At 39.0% G+C, this 19666-nt stretch overlaps 1 protein-coding gene across 5 annotated transcripts in view; it reads right to left on the bottom strand.

Moving 5' to 3' along the window:
* The window catches only part of SACS (sacsin molecular chaperone), a 96760-nt gene extending 77984 nt beyond the window's left edge, over positions 1–18776 (bottom strand). For 2 of the 5 annotated variants that reach the window (XM_032403341.1, XM_032403347.1), the window contains exons 1-2: positions 18664–18776; positions 4647–5160 (exon numbers count right to left, since the gene is read on the bottom strand). In XM_032403341.1, the coding sequence (XP_032259232.1) occupies positions 4647–4681 (35 nt within the window). In that variant the 5' untranslated portion in view covers positions 4682–5160; positions 18664–18776. Of the gene's footprint in view, positions 1–4646; positions 5161–13452; positions 13540–18438; positions 18633–18663 lie in introns of those variants that run through there. The other 3 variants (XM_032403343.1, XM_032403345.1, XM_032403342.1) reach the window with 3 other exon arrangements.
* Positions 18777–19666: the final 890 nt, after the last annotated feature.

Genomic DNA, 19666 nt, shown 5'->3' with positions numbered 1-19666 from the left:
ACTGCCATTAGACCAATGGCTTCAAGCCTGAATCCACTTCTGCCCCTCAATGAGAAGTACAAGGTCTGGCTTGTTTTCCTGGCCCTCTACTGACTACTTGATCTTCCCTGTCTGGGCTTAGTGTCTTACGCTTGGACTCAGCTTATTTGCGTGCTCTTCTGAAGACTGGACTCTGCTTTCCCATTTGAATCTTTCTTACTCCTAGCGTGCTATCATAGAAAATATATATTTGGTCTTTATCTTCTTGGGCCTGGCACAGAGCTTTTAAATTTCCTGAGGATAGTAGTGTCTTTTGTATACTGATGAAATAATTCAGGCAGGGCTCCTAAGTCGCTTCAAGATCAGTGGTTAGAGGTAGAGAAACCAATCATGCAGTTAGAGAATTAGAACTTTCAGCTGTACTCCCTGACCTCCAGGGAGGAGAGAGGGGCTGGAGACTGAATTCAATCACTGATGATTTAATCAACTGTGCCCACAGAATAAAACTTCAGTAAAAACTCTGAAACAACAAGGCTAAGTTCACCAGATTGGTGAACACATCAAAGTGATGGGAGGGCATGGAAATTCTGCACACCCCCTGCCCCCAAATCTTGCCCGATGTATCTCATCCAAATGCCTGTTACTGAATCATATCCTTTACAATAAACTCAGGCACAATGGATCACTGCCCAATGTCATCATGAGTAAAGCGCTGTCTGAGTTCTGAGTTGTTCTGCTGAATTACTGAACCTGAGAAAGGGGATCACGGGAATCCCTGAATTTGTAGTTGGGCTGCCTGGAGATCCCATTTGTGCCTGGCCCCTCAAATGGGGCAGTCTTGCAGGACTGAACCCTTAACTTCTAGGGTCTGTGCTAACTCTTGGTAGTTAGTGTCAGTTGGAGAATTAGGGAAGTGATTGTTTTTGGGAAAATGGCACAACACCCATCATAAATAGGTTGTTGACATTCATTTTAAGTGTATTCAACATTCCCACACTGCCATATGGTAAGGATATTCTTGAAGCCTTGGTGAAAACACCGACAAACAAGTGCGGACACCACTGCAGAGTCATCAGGTAAGAAGAAAACACCCTTCCATCCAGCCCATAGCCATCATCATCTCTCATCTGGATTGTTACAATAACCCAGAATGGGTGTCCCCACTTCTACACCTGGCCTTCTCCATAGCAGCTAGGGATCCTTTAAACATATAAGTCAGAGCATGTCACTCCTTAAAACCCTGCAATGGATTCCCATTTCCTTCATGGTGACCTCGTGCCCAGCTTCCTCTTCAAACACACCATCAACTCGCCTTCACTCACTTCACTCCAGCATGCCTACCACCTCTTTATTCTTGGAACATGCCAGGCAGCTCCCACCTAGGCACTTTGCTTGGGTTTCCCCTGTCTGGAACGTTCTTCCCCTATATGATTATGATTATTCCTTTCCCTCCTTCAAGTGTTTGCTCAGATTTCATCTTCTCTGTGAAGTCTGTCCTGACCTTCCTATTTAAAATTGTGACACACATTCCTATACAACCCCATCAGACTCCCACCTCCTTTTCTTGGCCTACCGTTCCTTTTGTTCCATCATGTAAGATATCCATATAATTTAATTATGTATTACATTTACTGTTTGTTTCCTGTCTTTCCCTGCTAGAATATAAGATTCATAAAAGTCAGTATCTATATCAATTTCATTCCCTGATGTATTCCAAGTACCTGGCACATAATAAATGCTCAGTATGTGTTAGTTGAGTGAATAATTTTAAGAGCAGAGGTTTATTTGGAGGATCCTAACTGAAAGTGCTCCCCTGTAATCCCCAGGTTAGATGTAGAGCCAGACACATTGTGTAGACCCTGGAGGAAGATGGGAGAGGCAGGTCCAGGGATACTGGGCTTGAACCAGCTTGAACCTGGACTCTCTCCATGACCAAACTTTAGAAGGCACCTCTGAGCCCTCTTTTCAATGAGGCCTTGCCCTTGGGCTCTGTCTCCCACCTGCCTAACCCAGTTTTAACAAGAATCCTGCTAAATCAGTTTAGCAAAAATCTCCCTACCTTTAATATCTGATTACCCTCAATATTTAACCAAATACCCTGATACCTGATCACCCTGGCCTGCCTTCAGCAAGAATTCTGTCAAGTTGCATTAGCCATAATCCCCTTACACTGGATATCTCCTCTCATTAATTGTCCATCCTCTGGTCCCTTCACTCTGCTCATTGGCTATAAACCCCCAGCAAGGGCATTTGCTGTATTCAGATTTGAGCCCAATCTCTCTCCCCTGTTACAATGGTCTTGACACCTCTTGCAATAGTCCTGAATGAAGTCTTCCTTACCATTTTAACAAGAGTCAGAAAAAATTTTTTTCTTTAACTGACCCTATGAGTTTGAGCAAGTCACATAATTTCAGTTTTCTTATCTATCAAACAAAACTCATAAGAAATTATCTGAGACATCACCACCAGCCTGAATCAACAACAAATCTGTGAAGCTCCTTAGCACACTGCAACTAGAACTGTTTCCTAGGCATCTTAGGAGACAGTTTCCCCAAATCTGTCCATATCCTGGATTCTGCTTCTACCCTGGCACATACTAAGGTTCCAGACTCTTCCTGATGGCCATGGAGAGAGAACCAATCCCAAAGCAGCCTTCAACAAGTGAGATTAAGTCTCAACTTTTAGTTTAAATATCCAGATGGTATATCCAATAATATATCTGCCTTCATTTTAGCATAACACTTGATATTGCTTATTAAATAGACAATCTAACTTCTTTTCCCAAAATATTTACAAAAGGCAGTACCCTAGGAAGGGCCTGAGTTGTTGATGCCATGACTGAGTGAGCCCTCACCACACATGCACACCTCTGGGAACTTGGGATACAATGCCCCAGAGCTCAAGAAGCCTGGACTGGATCTTTTTCAGCTTTAAAAATTATTGTCTTGCCACAGGAACAAGGAGACCAGGCAATCAAGTTTTATAGATTTATGGTCTTAATAAGGTAGGTTTTAAATGCCTTAATAAAAGTGTGTTCTTACAAAAATAACCTTAAGATTGATGTTTTGACCCTCAACCCATGTACTCCACTCTGTGTAGTCACACACTTGCTATATCTAGTCACGGACATTCTGGCTTTAAGTAAATAAGTAAATAAGCCTTAAGTAAAACAAATACATCAGTTCTGAGAAAATTCTACAGTACCAAAGCCTACATAATCTGCAAAGACACACCCAAAGTTAATATACTTTTCTTTAGCTATAAATAGAATTTATCAGCCAGTGACTTCAAAGACAATTGAATCTGTTGGGTTTTTTTCAACATCTGTTAGATGCTTCAAATCAATCCTGATTGCTGAAAAGTTATACTTTAGTGACAGAATCAGTGAATCTACTACATAAACACTGCTCTTTAAAATAAATTTATAAATGATACTATGTCTAACAAATCAGTCAACTGCCAAGTTGTATGAAAATGAATTCACTTTTAGTTTGAAAAACATCTTTCACAACTGACAAAGCATTATATAGAAGCACTTTAAAAGGTAAAAAAAGAAAAATCCACAAATGGTGAGATAGCATGTATGGTGCTACGTAAGTTTGTTTCTCTCATATTTAAACAATTTAGCATCAGTAATATTACCCTAGATGGCTTAGAGCCTTCTTTTTATATCAGAAAATACAGAAAATAGTCAATATTCCAACTGGCCAATAAAAACCAAATCCATTAAGTAGTCTCAACACTTGCGTGCATTCACATATTTAAATAACAAGCAGTCACAAAAGTAATCCTCATTTGCTAGGAGGCAAGTTCCATTGAAAAAGTTACACTCACCTCCACTGTCAAATGAATAAAACATTTAAAAATTTTTACTTTGGAAATTTTTGAAAGAGAAAAACAAATACTGGGCTTTTTTTCAACGTTTCAAATTTGGCTTGCCAAATTTGGCTTGCCGAACTTGCCAAAGCCAAATTTGAAAAGTCTTTTCATCTGTTGATATCATAGGTTAGAAGATGTAAAGACTTACCTGGTCTCTATGGCACTAAAATTTTATCTACTGAGCATACTACTTGAATACAGCATTCAAAATCAATGAAAGAGTGTTTTGTTATATGCTTAAGAAAAAAAGAACACATAGAAATTTAAGGGATAATTATAAATATTATATTTTTGCTTAAATCCTCAAGCTTATATATGTTCTTATAAAATAGCAACTAAATTTGAGGAAAGGAGTGAAATTTATTGTTACCAAAGTTCACAAAGTAAATGCAGACTGTGCTCTCTCTCTCTTTCTCCTTTCCCAGGTTATCTGATACAATTTCAGGTACTTCACGGTTTTTTATTTAATAATCACATGGCCAGTAAGAAGCACTAGCATATGCACTTGAAGAAAGAGAAAATGGGGTACATCTAATCAACTGCCCATTACAGCAACCACACCAGAAGACAGAAAATCCAAAAATTATCTGGACAAAGGTAAGGAATGATTTTCAACCCTTGGCTTGAATCATTACAGCCATAATTCCAGGTTACAGCTGAAGTATCTATAGTTTTATCTCTGGAAAGTTTTCATCTGTTTTTGCCTATCTATGTTTCATTTGGGAAAACCCAATAAGCCTTAAAAAATCAATGTAAATTGTTGTAATTTAAAACTTTAACTCATTTACCTATTATCCTTGGTCTCCATTATCACTTCTGTCATACGTGTCTGTGAAAATCATGAAACTATTTTTCTGTCTTTGAAGTCTTTCCTTTGTATTTCCTTTAAATGTGTACTCCAAGCTTAGCTCTGCCTGGCCGGTGAGAAGCCTGTATTCCCCTCAGTGTCCATTCATCATCTGATGCCCGGAAGCATTGCTGCGTTTTGTTGTGTTCCTTCAGGTAAGACTCTCCAGTCCGAACGTGGTTGCCTCCTTGGGTTATGCCTTCTGATCTGGCCACCGACAGAAGTTCTTCAGGTAAAATAGTATTGAGTAGGTAATGGTTTGGGGCTTTTCTCCACAGCAGAAATAAGCTATTTTCATCTGAGAATCTTCTGTATTTCTTTTTGAAGGTGGTGAGGAAAAATGTCGTAGAAGCTCTCGGGCTCTGTGCTGCTCACCCTCATCTCAGCAGATGTGAAACACTCGCTGGCAAGAGCCTTTCTTCTTGCTCTAGCGATACCCGCATCACTTTTGGATTCTGAAAGAAAAATCAAGGGAGGCTCAAGGAAGGAGTAGGGAAAAGTACTCAGAGTAAATGCACTGAAAATGTAATTCCTCGTGGAAGATAGCCATGGTTCTTATTTCCAGCGACTTTCTAATTATAAACTGCTGGTTGCACTCGAGCCCTGCCAAATCGCATGGCGTTTATCCCTCACCTCACAACCAACAAACGCACATGTGTAACTACACATGGCGGGCTCTATAAATAAAAAACTTGAATACTTAATTTAGTTTCATGTTCTCACTCCCCAGGCGTTTCTTCTCATTTCTCTATTTCCCTGGCTTCTTTTAAGTGAAATACGTACTTCACAGGATGTGCCTTTTTTCAGAAATAATACCTTTAAATCCAAAGGTACAACTTTACATATAATATAACTCATGTTTGAAAGCAAAACATCTATATCAGAAAAAGAAAAGAAAATGTGCCTATCTGAAAGTCTTTTTTTTTTTTAGTAATATTCCCAATAACCACTGGTGACTCCCAATAGTCTTAACATTTTAAGAAAAAACTAGGAAGATAAAGGACAAACTGGGGCAACAGTGATAAGCCAGAGGGACACATGAGATTGAATTTTCTACCCATTCATACAACTCTCACACATATAAATGCCTGATAATTTTCAAGGTGCTCTCTTAGCACCACACTTAAATAAATGGTTCTTTGAGGTGGAGAGAACAAGAGAGGTAGAATTGCTGTATGTTAAAGAAACTTGGACGCAGGAAGGTGAGGAACTGTGTTCAAGCTCACTCAACTAGGAACTGCTAATTAGAAACTGGAAAACCAGCTCCTGAATTCCTATTCTCCTTGTGTTAGCTGACAATATTTCATTCTTGACAAACATAACTTAGAGACAGTAATGTAAGCTAGACTTATAGTACTATTGATTCTTGGCTTCATGAAAACCCAGGAAAATAATGCAAAACTCACTGTAAACTATTCCCTGAAAACACTTTCCCAATAACCTGTTATAATAAAAATATTACCAGACATCAGGAGTGAGATTAATTAAAACAAACCAATCCAAAATCTTAATTATTCTTTCATATAAAATCATATATAATGAAATTTGGCTGCCATGTGTCAAGAATTAGAGAAATTCTAGATTTAAATTTATAATTAGGGGCCCCTGGGTGGCTCAGATGGTTAAGCATCTGCCTTCGGCTCAAGTCATGATCTCCAGGTCCTGAGATCAAGCCCCATGTCGGGCTCCCTGCTCAGTGAGGAATCTGCTTCTCTCTCTCCCTCTGCCTGCCACTCCCCCTGCTTGTGCTCTCTCCCTCTCTCTGTTAAATAAATAAATAAATAACAATTCTGAGAATAGGAATTAATCCAAATTATGTCTTCTAAATAAAAAAGATTTTGTCAATTAAAATGTCATTTTTAAGTATAACCATAAAATATAAATGTATCGTACAACACAGATTTTATATAAATGTTTATAATAAAATGTGAAATTCCAAGGGAAATCTGGAATTAGTTATACTTGAATAGAGACTCTCCAGGCTTTGCCTTCAGCCTGCACAGTTTCTCGGCTCATGATATTCTGCTTCTGTGGGAGCGTTAGAAATAGAAGTGTGGATTTCAGTGGAACACTGCACGTTCATGCTTATTAACCTCACTCATTGAGTTTCCATATCTAATTCCAGTTTGCCAATATCTTTTAAAACACACACTCTGAAATCTACCACATTAATTAGCTTTATATCACCTGGCATGTTTGGTAAAATTGCTACACAACGTAGAAACCTGTGGCAAATTATTATGACCTTCCTACAGATGGGCAATGATAAATTCATCACAAAACAATCTTCGAATAGTTTTTCCTACATAACTCTGAACCCTAATGAAAGTGCTATCATCAAACACATATATTTCTCTCAATGATAACAGAATACAATGAGTTTGCCCAATATATCACCAAGGCCAAGATACAGTCTTTCTCCTGATCCCTCCACGGAGCTGTCAGTCTAAAAATTTTGTCAAAGAGGAAAGTATATTAACATGACATGACATGCTCTTGATGAACCCATGCTGGGTCCTAGGGATAACTGTGTCCTTCTCTAACAGCTCCTTAATTCTCTCTAGTAATACAATCTTCAGTTTTAATATCATTTCTATAATTAACATCTAACCCCCAATTTAGAATTCCAAAAACTATTATTCCCTTTTGGGCACTGAAACATTTGTACATGTGCATCTCTCCAGGACTTGTCTTCTTCTCTAACTGTTCCAAAATTACCCCCTGGGAAAAGGTAGAGAATAGGCAATGTGCTTGATGATACTGTAACAGCATCATAGGATGACAGCTGGGAGCTACATTTGTGGTGAACACAGCATAATGTATAGACTTGTTGAATCACTGTGTTCTACACCTGAAACTAATATAACATTGTGTGTCAACTATACTCAAATTTTAAAATTAATAAAAAGAAAAAAAGAACTTACCCCCTGTGATTAACGAGTGTATATGCACGTGGATGAGAGAAGACGGTATGTTACCTGGAACACCAGTTTCCCCAACACCAGTCACTGATGAGTCACCCTCATGATTTTGTTCCTATTTGAGATATAACATACCACTTTGGGGATCTTTGGCCTATTTGTGTGCCACCTATTTGATCATTACTTAAGATTTTTCCTTAATTAGTCTCTACCTAAATAAGTGTATTATGAAAGGAAACTCCCTGTTCACAACATAAATGGAAACCTAGTACCATGGGCCACAAATAGAGGGTAACTCTAAAGATAAATAAAATGAATACAAAACGAAAGGAATCTTTCAAAATTCTGGTCAGATCCAAGTGCCTACAAAATCACTGAGTCTTTGACCTGCTCGCTCTTCATTAAAAAGAGGGTTAGGAAATGTATGAGGACATTTAAAGCCTTTAACAATTTCATTTAGAAAGTTGGAAGATTGAAAATTAAGTATCCACTTCAAGAATTTAGAAAAAAAGGTAATGGGATAAAGCCCCCCAAAATAGGAAATAATGATGAGAGCAGAATTAATGAAATGGAAAACAAAGACACAGAGGAAATTATCAACAGAGTTCTTTATATATTTTTTTAAGATTTTATTTATTTATTTGAGAGAGAGCGAGCACAAGAGAGCACGGCGGGGCGGGGGGGGGGGGCAGACGGAGAGAGAGAAACAGGCTACCTGCTGAGCAGGGGTGCTGGATCCCAGGACCCTGAGATCAGGACCTGAGCTAAAGGCAGACGCTTAACTGACTGAGCCACCCAGGAGCCCCAGGAGAGTTCTTTAAAAAGACACATTGGCAAACTTGTGGCAACGCTGATCAAGATAAAACAAAGTTACCCACACAAAGAGAGTGCTTGTAGTGAAACATTAGAAATTTAGGAATTAGAAAATAAAAGATTAATTAAAAAGATAACAGATTATAAAACCTTTCAGGTAATGAATGTTTAAATTTTGGAAATGGACAAATTCCTGGAAAAATATAAAGTACGAAAATTAATTCAAGAACTAAATCCATCCTATGAAATAGATTCAACCGCTGGTATTGAAAATCTCACAGAGAAAGCACGAGGCTGGCCAGTTTCACTGGTGAGCTGTACCAAACGTTCACTAAACAGCTAATTCTAATATCTTACAGATTCTCCCAGAGAACATAAAAACAGACAGTATGTCCAAGTAATTTCATGAGGCTGATTATATTTCCAAATTAAATGATCGACACCAAATTAGGACAATATGAAAAAGCAAAATCCCTGGCCAATCTCACTCATGGACATGGATGCAAAAATTCAAAATATGTATTAGTAAGTTGCATCCAGCAGTGTGTAATAAACATAATACCTTACGACCAAATTGATTGGATTTATCAGAGGATAAAATTCAATAGCCATTAATGATAAAAAAAATTAAAAAGGGAAAGGAAACAAAAAACCTTTTAGTCAATGAGAAGTAGATGAGAACTTCACTAAAGAGCAGACATACTTCCCTGTCTTTGTTTTTAGTCCACATTTTACTGGAGGTGCCAGCCAGTGCAAGACAGCAAAAGGGGGAGAAGAATGAGGAATGAGGGGAGCAAGAGAGGAAACAAACGTCACTATTCACACACGGAATATTAAAAAAAATTTTTAGACAAATTACCAAAGTTAATAATAGAGTGTATCAAGATTACTGATATAAGTTCCATTGCATTTCTACATACTAGCAAGTTTGGTTTTTTTTTTTAAAGGGGCTCTTTTAAATGATAGCCATTTACGATAGCCAGAAAAAAAATAAGTTACCTTGGAATAGTTATAATGAAAGAACTTGTACAAAACGTTTAGGAAGAAAAATCTATAAACCTGAACAAAAAACATTATAGAGGTTCTTTAAAAAACAGAGATGATGAACATGATGAAAAGGAAGACTCCATATCATTGAAATGTCAACTCTCCTCAAACTGATCTTCTCATTCAAAGGAATTCCCAATAACTTTTTAAAATAAAACTTGACAAGCTGATCCTCAGAGTTTTATGGAAGGACAAAGGAACAAGAATTTCTTTAAAAAGACACTCCTTCAGAACAGTAAGGGAAAAGACTTGCTTTTCTAGATACTGAATCTTAATGTAACCTATTATAAGTTAGTAGGGCATTCACACAAGAACAATCAGAATAAAAAGCTTAGCAACAGAGCGGTGCATTCATAGAAACTTGGTACGTGACAGAGGTGTTTGTAGAATTCAGTGGGGAAAGAGGACCATTCAGAAAATATTACTGGGACAAGCGGTTATCTCCATAGAAACAAAATGTATCTGTACCTTCCACGGTGCACAAATATCCAAGCCAGATATAAGTGAGAATATCAAACCTTAAAGTTTTTAGAAAGAAACATAACACAATATCTTTATGACCTCAGAGTAAAGAAGAATTCTTTAAAGAACAAATAGACGCCACTAACCATAAGACAAAAGATGATTACAGTCAAACCACATTAAAATTAAGAACTGCTGTTCACCTAAGACAAGCTACAAAAATCAGGAGAACGTATTTGCCTCACAGATAATTGACAAAAGTCTGTGTCCAGAATACATAAAGAACTCTTGAAAATAAAAAAAGAAACAACCTAAAAAAGTAGGCAAAGGACTCTAATTTATAGTCTTTTGTATGCACAGTATTTCCCTTTGAAAATAATAAAAATTAAATTTGTACTATAAATTGTATCTCATACATAGGATAATATTGAAAATAGGTTTATAAAATGAAGAGTATAAAATGACATCTTTGCTTAAAATAGTCTTTAATAGCTTTCATTTATTATTATAATAGCTGTTCATTAAGAATGAGGTACAGATGGAAAAATAGAGTCTAGGTAATAAGGTTTTTTACAAGAGGAGGGAAAGAGAAGAAGAGAAGAGGAGGAAGGGGAGGCGAGTAGAGAATAGATTTGTAAAAGGGATCATATTTTCACTGCATAATCTCTTTTTTGTTTTTGTTGTTGCCTATTTGAGTAGCATCTTTTCCTTTCCTAAACACCAACCATCCCCTGTTTTCAGGGCATGTATCCTCCACCTTGTGAAACGCTCCATGAGAACCCACTCCCCAAGCATTCCAAAGTATTCCTTAGAGTTGCAAGGATCCACAGGGTACCCATAAGCCCTTCTTAATTAATTAAAAATTCTGCGTGTGATATTTAAATGATAGTACCTTACATTTCTGTAGTCCTTTACAATTCCATATATGGTGTCATGCGATCCTTAAGACTACTTGATAAAAGAGGTAGACCAGATAGTTTCTCCATTTTACAGGCTAAGAGATTGAAGCTCAAAAATTTAAAGCATGTGCCCAAGCCATAAGGGGCTATAGAAGGGCACAGGGTGACAAAAGTCTCCAGGGCTGGTCTATGGCAAATGTTGTAAATGTTAGTTTATACATATGTAAATGTTAATCTTTGTAATTTCGAGCCCTGCAGTGGCAATGTTGAAGGGGAGAGACTGTGCATACCATCACTGTGTCTCTTGGGGCCACTAGGGCCCTACAAGGTCACAGTGAGGAAGTGACACAGCTCCAACACAAGCTCTAGACCCTCAGTTCAAGAGGTGTCTCCAATAAGCCAGACTGCTTCTCACGATATTGAAACGTATGGCGCACATCAGCATTCACATATATCATGCAGCATTTATCATATATTCTTTTCTTCATTCTCATGATAACTTTGTACTAATCCAAGATCAAAATATACAGGCAAAAGAAATATTTTTTTTTTAAGATTTTATTTATTTATTCATAAGAGACAGAGAGAAAGGCAGAGGGAGAAGCAGGCTCCCCGCCTAGCAGGGAACCCGATGCGGGACTCGATCCCAGGACCCTGGGTTCATGACCTGAGCCGAAGGCAGACGCTTAACCATCTGAGCTACCCAGGCACCCCAGGCAAAAGAAATATTAAAATGTCTTTTTTGGGGGCGCCTGGGTGGCTCAGTTAGTTAAGTGTCTGCCTTCAGCTCAGGTCATGATCCTGGGGTCCTGGGATGGAGCCCCACATTGGGCTCCCTGCTCATGGGGGGGTTCTGTTTCTCCCTCTCCCTCGGCCCCTCCCCCCCATTTGTGTGCTCTCTCTCACTCTCTCTCAAATAAATACATAAAATCTTTTAAAAAAAGTTTTTATTCCCAATTCATGATTGTGCGTGCGCACGCACGCACATCTTTATTCAATTCAACAAACATCTATATCTTGGGGTGCCATAATCCCACATTTTAAATATGCAGATATATGAACACATCTCTGCTTGTAATTAAATATATATTTAGTTCTTTTTCACATTCATTGTTTTAAACCACAGAAATGCTTTTAGTTCCTTACTGATTGTAAGATTAACATTATATAGGATTTTTATACTTATATGTTTAATGTTTCTCTTGCATAGAAATCTTTATCTGATAATGAATCCATTTTTGAGTGCTTCAGTATATCACACATTTACTTTTATAAATCCTCAACAAGGACATTGCAGGGAAGAGAAAAGTTAATAGTCTTTTTTGTGGCATCAATCATGATTGAACAGCAGTCTAATGCAATTTAAAATATAAGAAATGTGAGCAAACTATACTAATACATTTAAGACAGTTCCTCAAGACAATGGTATGATAAAATCTGGTATTTTTTACTGCTTTTATGATAATGTTGTATTAATGTAGCTCATTGACACAGCCAAGAAAATTAGTATATCCTAAATTTTGTATACAATTGAAATGTCAGTGATAGTAAAATTATAATGCAGTATAGTCGGGTTATCTTATAGAGATATGGTATTTTTAATTTGTTGAAGTGATTCCATAGACATTATATTAGTTCAGTTTCATAATAGACTGGTAATTCGGTAGGAAATGGTTAATCCTATTTCACAGATAAGGAAATTGGGGTTCAGAAAGTCAAGTGACATCCATGCGGGGACTTAAACACAGGTTCTTTGACTTCTATCTCTTTGCTTCTTCACCTAACACAATGTAGGCAATCAAATAGTATTTCCTTCTCTCCCTATACCTTCCCCAAAAGGGAGGAAAGCTGCTTCCACCATATGGTGTTGGGGGTTGTGTGGTACAATGAAGACCACGACTGGAAACTGGCATAATGTCTCCGTGCCTCATCTGTGAAACGGGGCTAGCCTGCCCCATCCATGTGTAGAGTCATCATAAAGACCCTCCGACTATGTCTACAAGTACTTAATAAACTGCAGATAATTTTTGCAAACATTGGATGTCACTCTTCCTATTCACGTAATATTCTTTAACACGTGAAGTGACACGAAGCGCATTCGTGATCCTCTCTGCCCACTGATTCAGGGCCTTGTCTCAGGCCCCCGGGGGCCCGAACTATCGGTGCTCTGTACTGGCGATTCGGGATCGGGGCTTGGACATCCATCCCCGCCAGCGGTGGGATCCGTTCGTTTGGCTTGGAAACCTGAGGTCGCTGCCCGTGGCTAATACAGGCACAGTGTGCCATTCAGTGACCTCTTTGCCTGCCCGGCAAAAATACCCTATTTTGGCAACCCGGGTTTTCCCCACAGCGGGTGAATTTGGCAGTAAATATGATCTCGTGTAAGGAGTGGGGAAGAAATGTACCAGCCCCACTTACTCACTGAGCTGAAACTCTGAGTTCCACTGCTTGAGACACAAACAGCCCAGAGACTCAGGGTGTAAACCATGACGCTTGTGTAAATAAGTGGTGGCGTCCCCTTAGCCAAAAGCTGTCCTTAGTAGGCAGGCAGGGAGCAGTGTGGGAAGACGAAGGGATCTCTAAGGCGGAAGAAAGGAGACTTTACCAGAAAGAAAGAGGACAGAAGAAACATCCCAGGAACCAGAACAGACACCTGGCCGTCACCCACGGGGAATGAAAAGGAAGGTCTTTCCTGTGGGGATGAGATAAAAATATAATCAGGAGCTCCCCCTGATATGTTATCTTCAATATGGTGTCCCTTCTCTTTGGTCTGTGTGTCCATTTAATTGCAGAACTGCATGCTTTCTGCAGAGACTTAGAAGGAGTAAAACCCCTCCTTAGGGGTGGGGGGAAGGGGCCCATGGCCCGGGGGAAGCAAGGATGTCATGGGTGACCTCTCCCCCTTCCCACTGCTCTCCGTGCTGCCAGGAAGCACAGGTGCAGCTTCTGCAGCTTTACCCGTCCTCAGAGCTTTCGTTTCCCTAGAAACAAGTCTTTCAACCCATTTACAGCCTCTAGCAATCTCCTGAGAATGGCATACACATTCGTCTAAAAACGGGATTTAAAAATCAACATTACTTTCTCATAGGTAGCTAAATCCTCTGGGATGTGGTGAAAATTTACCCTTGAAAGTCCCTAACATTACAACAGGGAGCCAAGTACAGACAGATTTTGGGCCCACAGAAAACCTCGACTGGAATTACCCTCAGAAAAAATTGCCTTGCCCTCCTTAATGTCAGAACAAAACATGAGTCAGCAAAGACTTTAAAATGGCATCTTTGCAAAATGGAGAAGTCAGATTAATTCACCCTATAAATCAATAGAGCAAAATTAAGATGTTAAGACATAGCAAGAATTGTGAATGTCGTTAATGACAGAACTGTATTGGCACAATCTGTTGTAGAAAAGGTCATGGTCACTACAGCCCTTATTTGACCCCAACTATGCACCCCTCTGATTGAAGGGGCACATAAATGCACTTTGTAGAACACCAAAAATAAAGTTAAAGATGAGTGATACTTAATGGGTTAGTTGTACGTGTGCGTGTGTGTGTATGTGTGCAATTAAAGATTTCCATGTAAAATGTACAACAGAGAAGATATATTTCAGATTTAAAATAAGAAAAAATATACATTATTCCCTCAGCATTCCAAATCTCCTCTGTGTTATACAAATCTTCCTCTTCTACTTTGCTGAATGCTCCTCAGGAATGTCTTGTTCATCTTTGACTCTCCTACTCGGTCAGATTCAGGGCCATGGATACAGAAAGTATTCAATAACTTTGGCCAATTTCCATGTAATAAAAAGACACATATTTCTATAGCACAGCTTGGATCGAATTGATGGAGACTCTGCTTTCAGTCTTGTCAACTACCAGAACTCCTTGTCTAAGGCACAGGCTTGGGAGGGCTGGAACTGGAATAGGAGCTCCTCAGGGTCTTGGGTTTACCTTTAAAAGCTCAATTTGGCTTCAAAGATCACATTTTACACAAAAATAAGAGATCATATAGATGAATTATATGGTATATGAATTATATATCTCAAAAAAGCTTTTAAAAACCAATAGATGAAACATAGATTATATGATTAAAATACATCTCATTTCATATTATCTGTCTAATATTATCATCTGGCTTTTTGAAGGGAAAAATAATATTCACTCATTCACTTAAAAACCAACTTTTCTTCAAGGAGCCTGCCATGGAAAATCACACAGAGACTTTACTTACCTGTCATCTGCTCTCTGAGGTGGGATTATTAACCCACGATCAGTCCCATTTAAGAAGGAGAAAACTAAGTTTCCAAAAGGTGAAGTATCAGGGCTAGTATGATGTACCAGTCAGTTTTCAAAACCAAATTTATCTGACTCCAAACAAATATATTTAAAATCTTGCATATTTTTTTTTCATTCATTAACAAGGTCTCTGGGGAATATGAGGTGTGTTGGACATAATATGATCTTCAGAATCAGGATTTTCTCAGAATGGTCACTTAGCTTAAAACATTTAATAAAAGCATCAATACATAATACTAGGGAGATATTTGCATATTATGAAAAACTGATAAAGGTTGGATTTAATTTATGTTTTAAGCTTAAAAACCTAACAAATTAACATCTTCATGCTCAAAGTAAATGATTATCTAATTATCAATTAAGGTTCTGTTTATATAGGGTTGTTAGATTTGGCAAATAAAAATATGCCTAGTTAAGTTTGAATTTCAAATAAATAACAAATAATTTTTTTAGTATGTGTTGATTTTATGCAATAATTCCTGTAATATATCTGGTAACCCTATTAGGACTTTTTTTAGTGATTAAATTTATTGTTGCATTAAAAACAAGGAGAAAGGGCTAAACCTTTATTACTATGTAAATTAATGCACAAATTCCAAATACTTGAGAAACTCAAATACGTATGCCTCTCTAGCATTTACTACTTGAATGAAATAAGGAGATCTATGAAGTTCAAGTGATCACCCATATTATTTGGGTGTCTTTGACTTTTTAAAAAATGTTATAGTTTCAGGACACATGAAAAGGGATATGTGGCTTGCAGAGCCCACATTTTCTAATTTTCTAATCCAGAGGAGAATGTTTAAATCAAATGTTTGTCTGGATTCAATGTTACTTTAATGAGACCATAGATGGCCTCTTCCAAAAGCAAGAACCCAGGTGGCTTGGGTTTCATGTCACCATAAAATCTAAGTGCCCTGAGAGGGGACACCGAGGCACAGGGACCAGAGCTCAGGGTTTGGAGGCTGAGGACTCATCGAGGTTCATCAAGAAAAGCGAACTTGGATATCATCTACTCAACCTCCCCTTTTGACAAATAAGAAATAGCTGGGGCTCTCCTCTCTCTTTATTTTACACTTTATAATCTGCAAAATGGCATTGCCTATTCCGCGAGATTATTGTGGGAATGATAACAGACGACAGGGTGTGAAAGCACATCATTTGACCAAATAATTGTTAGAAACCAAGGATACCCCCAGAGACTGGCTCTATTAATTATGTACCCAGCACTCGAAGGAAACTTAAGGAGTATCTACTTCATACCTCTTACTCAGAGATGAAGTTAGTGACTTTCCAGTCAGCGCAAAGAGAAGCCGAAGTGGAGCTAGCATCCCCCCCTCAATTCCCACCCAGTGCTTCTGCCAATTTCATCCTGTTCCCCCTTGGGCATTTGCACAGCGGCTCCATCCTAGGTGTCAAAGTCGGACACGATGTGCTGAGTGTAGAACTTAAGGAAAGAAAAGGTGGTGAGGAGAAAGGAGAAAAGCACATAAAATAGAAACTAAAATAGTAACAGGATTGGCAATACAAAAAGCAAATTGCTCCCCAGGTTGTCCAAGATCAGAATAGCAATGGGAATTGTCCTGGTTTCCAATTCGGCAGCCTTTGCATCAGTCACATTTAGCGGTCCTCACTTGAGCGCATGGCAGGACAGCCAATATCCTCATCACTTCTGCCATCACAGAGGATTAGTAGGAGCTGTGCAAAGAGAGTTGGCTTTCCCTTCTCCAGTAGAACTCTCTTGTGGCAACATGGCAACGGTGTTACTTTTATAGGTAAGAGATCCTTAGCAAGTACTGAATATATGTTTTATATTTAATTAGAGCTTGTTAAGATGCCCTTGGTCAAAAGATCATTTCAGAATTCCTTCCTTTAGGAAAATGGTATGAGAAACCACTTTAGCCTTCTTCCCCAGGGATGGGGGAATAGGAAGGTGGGGAGACTGAATGGAAAAAGTCAAAACTCCTGCTAAATAGCAATGTTGTGCCAAGTTCTGGGCTGGTGCGTTCATTTGCATTACCTCATTCCAACCCCATGACAGCTGTGTGAAAAACAACGGCCAACATCTCTAGCATAGGAAGGAACTGAGACTCTCAGAAGTCAAGTGAGTTTTCAGTGGTTGCAGAGCTAAGATGTGGCAGAGCTGAGTGAGATTAGAACCTAAAGCTTCTGAGAACAAATCCAGCATAAAGCAACATTACACTAGATGCTTCTGATGTAAGCGAACCTTGGTCTCAAAAAGCTATGATCAGGCGTTTCTTCCTATCATGGGAAGAATAGAAAACACCACCTTAATCATGGAAAGGATCTTACAAAACAAGCAAGATACAAGGAAAAGCTGGGAATATGGAACATCCGGCTTGGTATGTTTGAAAGGGAGACTGAAGGAGCCTCAATCTCCAGAGAGAAGAAGAGGGAAATTGGCCAGCTCAAAAGCCAGAGAAGGTAAGGAGAGGATGAAGTAAGACTTCGCATCAGGGTTGGGGAAAGAAAGCTGGTTAGTCATAAGCAAAACCACTGGGACATCATAATCATGCATTAACCTGGTATGTACCTGGTTATCAATGGGTAGCTTTAAAAAACAATATAGGAGATTCACTTTTCAAATGACAAATAAAATGGGGTTAGGTGTCAATTATTTTTTATTTGCATTGGTAGGGAAATAAAGAGCTTCCTTTCCACATAACTTCAGGGCAGCTCGTGCTTGGGAAACACATGGAATTAACCTGCATTCACTTTTACTTACACAGAGCAGGATACAATTAAAACCAAAACAATTAGGATGTTAGAAACAAATCCAGCAGTCTTTACTGAGGTAGTAACCTTGTTTTAAGAAAGAGAACAAGACAGAGATTCTTGTTGTTAAAACTGGGATATACTCTTTCTAAGAATGTAATGATCACTTATTAGAATGAAATTGAATAACGAAGTAAAAGGCTTTTAACTAAAAGCAGGATTTTCAAATATCATTGTATAAGAGAACTATAATATGTGGAATCATTTAAGGGCGTGCTGTTTGAAATGAGGACAATCACCATAAATTAAACTATAAGCCACTTTGAGAATCCCGCTTTCTTATTCAACAGGGCTCTTAACCCCACACTCCGTATTACAGCAATAGATCCATTGTGACCAAACCCTGCAACCCAGGGTGGACATTAAAATGACAAAGCCGGGTGGTGTGAGCATCTCGACCACAGCGGATCTCTCTAGTAACACTGTGACTGGCGCCTCACCCACAAACCCGCAGGCTGCTAGCCCAAACTGTACATTTTTTTAAAAGAACCCATTACTCACAGCGGCAGGACGCGTTAGAGAAGATTCTCTATCGTCTATGGAAGGCGGGTATCTTAGGAAAGTGCTCAATGATCTCCGCGAACAACTGCAGAGGACTGAGCGACCTGGTTCCAGCCCAGCTCTCAGAGGGCTGAATAACCAATCAAATCGCGGGCCGGCCGATTTCCATAAGCTTCTTCCCTTTCCCTTCCCGTTAGTTATCCAGCTGGATCCTCAGATACTTACCGGTAGCTGTCAGCGTCCATCTGGGCGCCTTTGTTTTCCTTTTGTCACATCAGCAGCTTCCATCGTGACTGCCACCGCAGCCGCACTGGGTCCGGACTGGATGCCGATGCCGCAGTCAGCAGCAACACCCCCCCCCCCCCCCCCCCCCCCCCCCCCCCCCCCCCCTTTTTTTTTTCTTTTTTTTTTAAAGAGATAGGACCATCATCAACCTTAGGTTTTAATAATGCTGCAGAATGAGCATGTTTGCTCAAGTGGTGCAAAATGACAGCAAGTGCGGTTTCTATTCTCACCAAATTGCAAAGATGAATTTCAGGACGTAGGCATGGTAACAAAAGACTGGCTCTGTTAAACACTAGCCGTGTGACCTTAGACAAGTCGCTCGTGGGTCTCATTTTAGTTCATGGAAAATGAGGAGTTGTGACCAGGCGATGATGATCAGTCTGGAAATCCTATCATTAACTACAATTAAATACAAGGACATCAGCCACATACTCGCTGATAAAATACAGTAATACACTATGTGTGCATTGTAGGTTATAGCTCACAAAGTGCTTTTTGTATTTTGTTTGGATTTGGGTATGAAGTTCCACGGTTTAAAAGAAAAAACATTTACCCAAAATGTTTTGTAAATTGTGAAATGTTGTACAGCTGTAAAATGTTCTAACTTTTCATTGTTACTGTCAGTTTAGTAATAAAAATATTTTAACAATAAATTAAATAGAGTTCTACCTTCTTGAAGCTTCCTACACATGGGGGATGTGAAATACCAAGAGTCTAGTGTCATAAATAGCTTTTCCCCTGGTGCCCTTGGGTACACCATATTCCTCATAGCCTCCTAGTAGACCTGCCTACGCCAATAGAAACCTAGAACGGAGGCTTATCTAGAACTACTTCTAGAATTTGAAGCTCCTGGTTGCTTTATGAGCAAAATACCTAACTCAGCTCTGCCAACTCCAGACCTGAAAAGGCTAAACTGTTCTCTCCTGGGAAGACCAACGCGGGC

This window comes from Phoca vitulina, unplaced genomic scaffold (assembly GCF_004348235.1).
Source record: "Phoca vitulina isolate PV1807 unplaced genomic scaffold, GSC_HSeal_1.0 scaffold5, whole genome shotgun sequence".
Classification (NCBI taxonomy): Eukaryota; Metazoa; Chordata; class Mammalia; order Carnivora; family Phocidae; genus Phoca; species Phoca vitulina.
The sequence above is the reverse complement of the archived record's forward strand: the minus strand, read 5'-3'. Positions and strand labels throughout refer to the sequence as shown.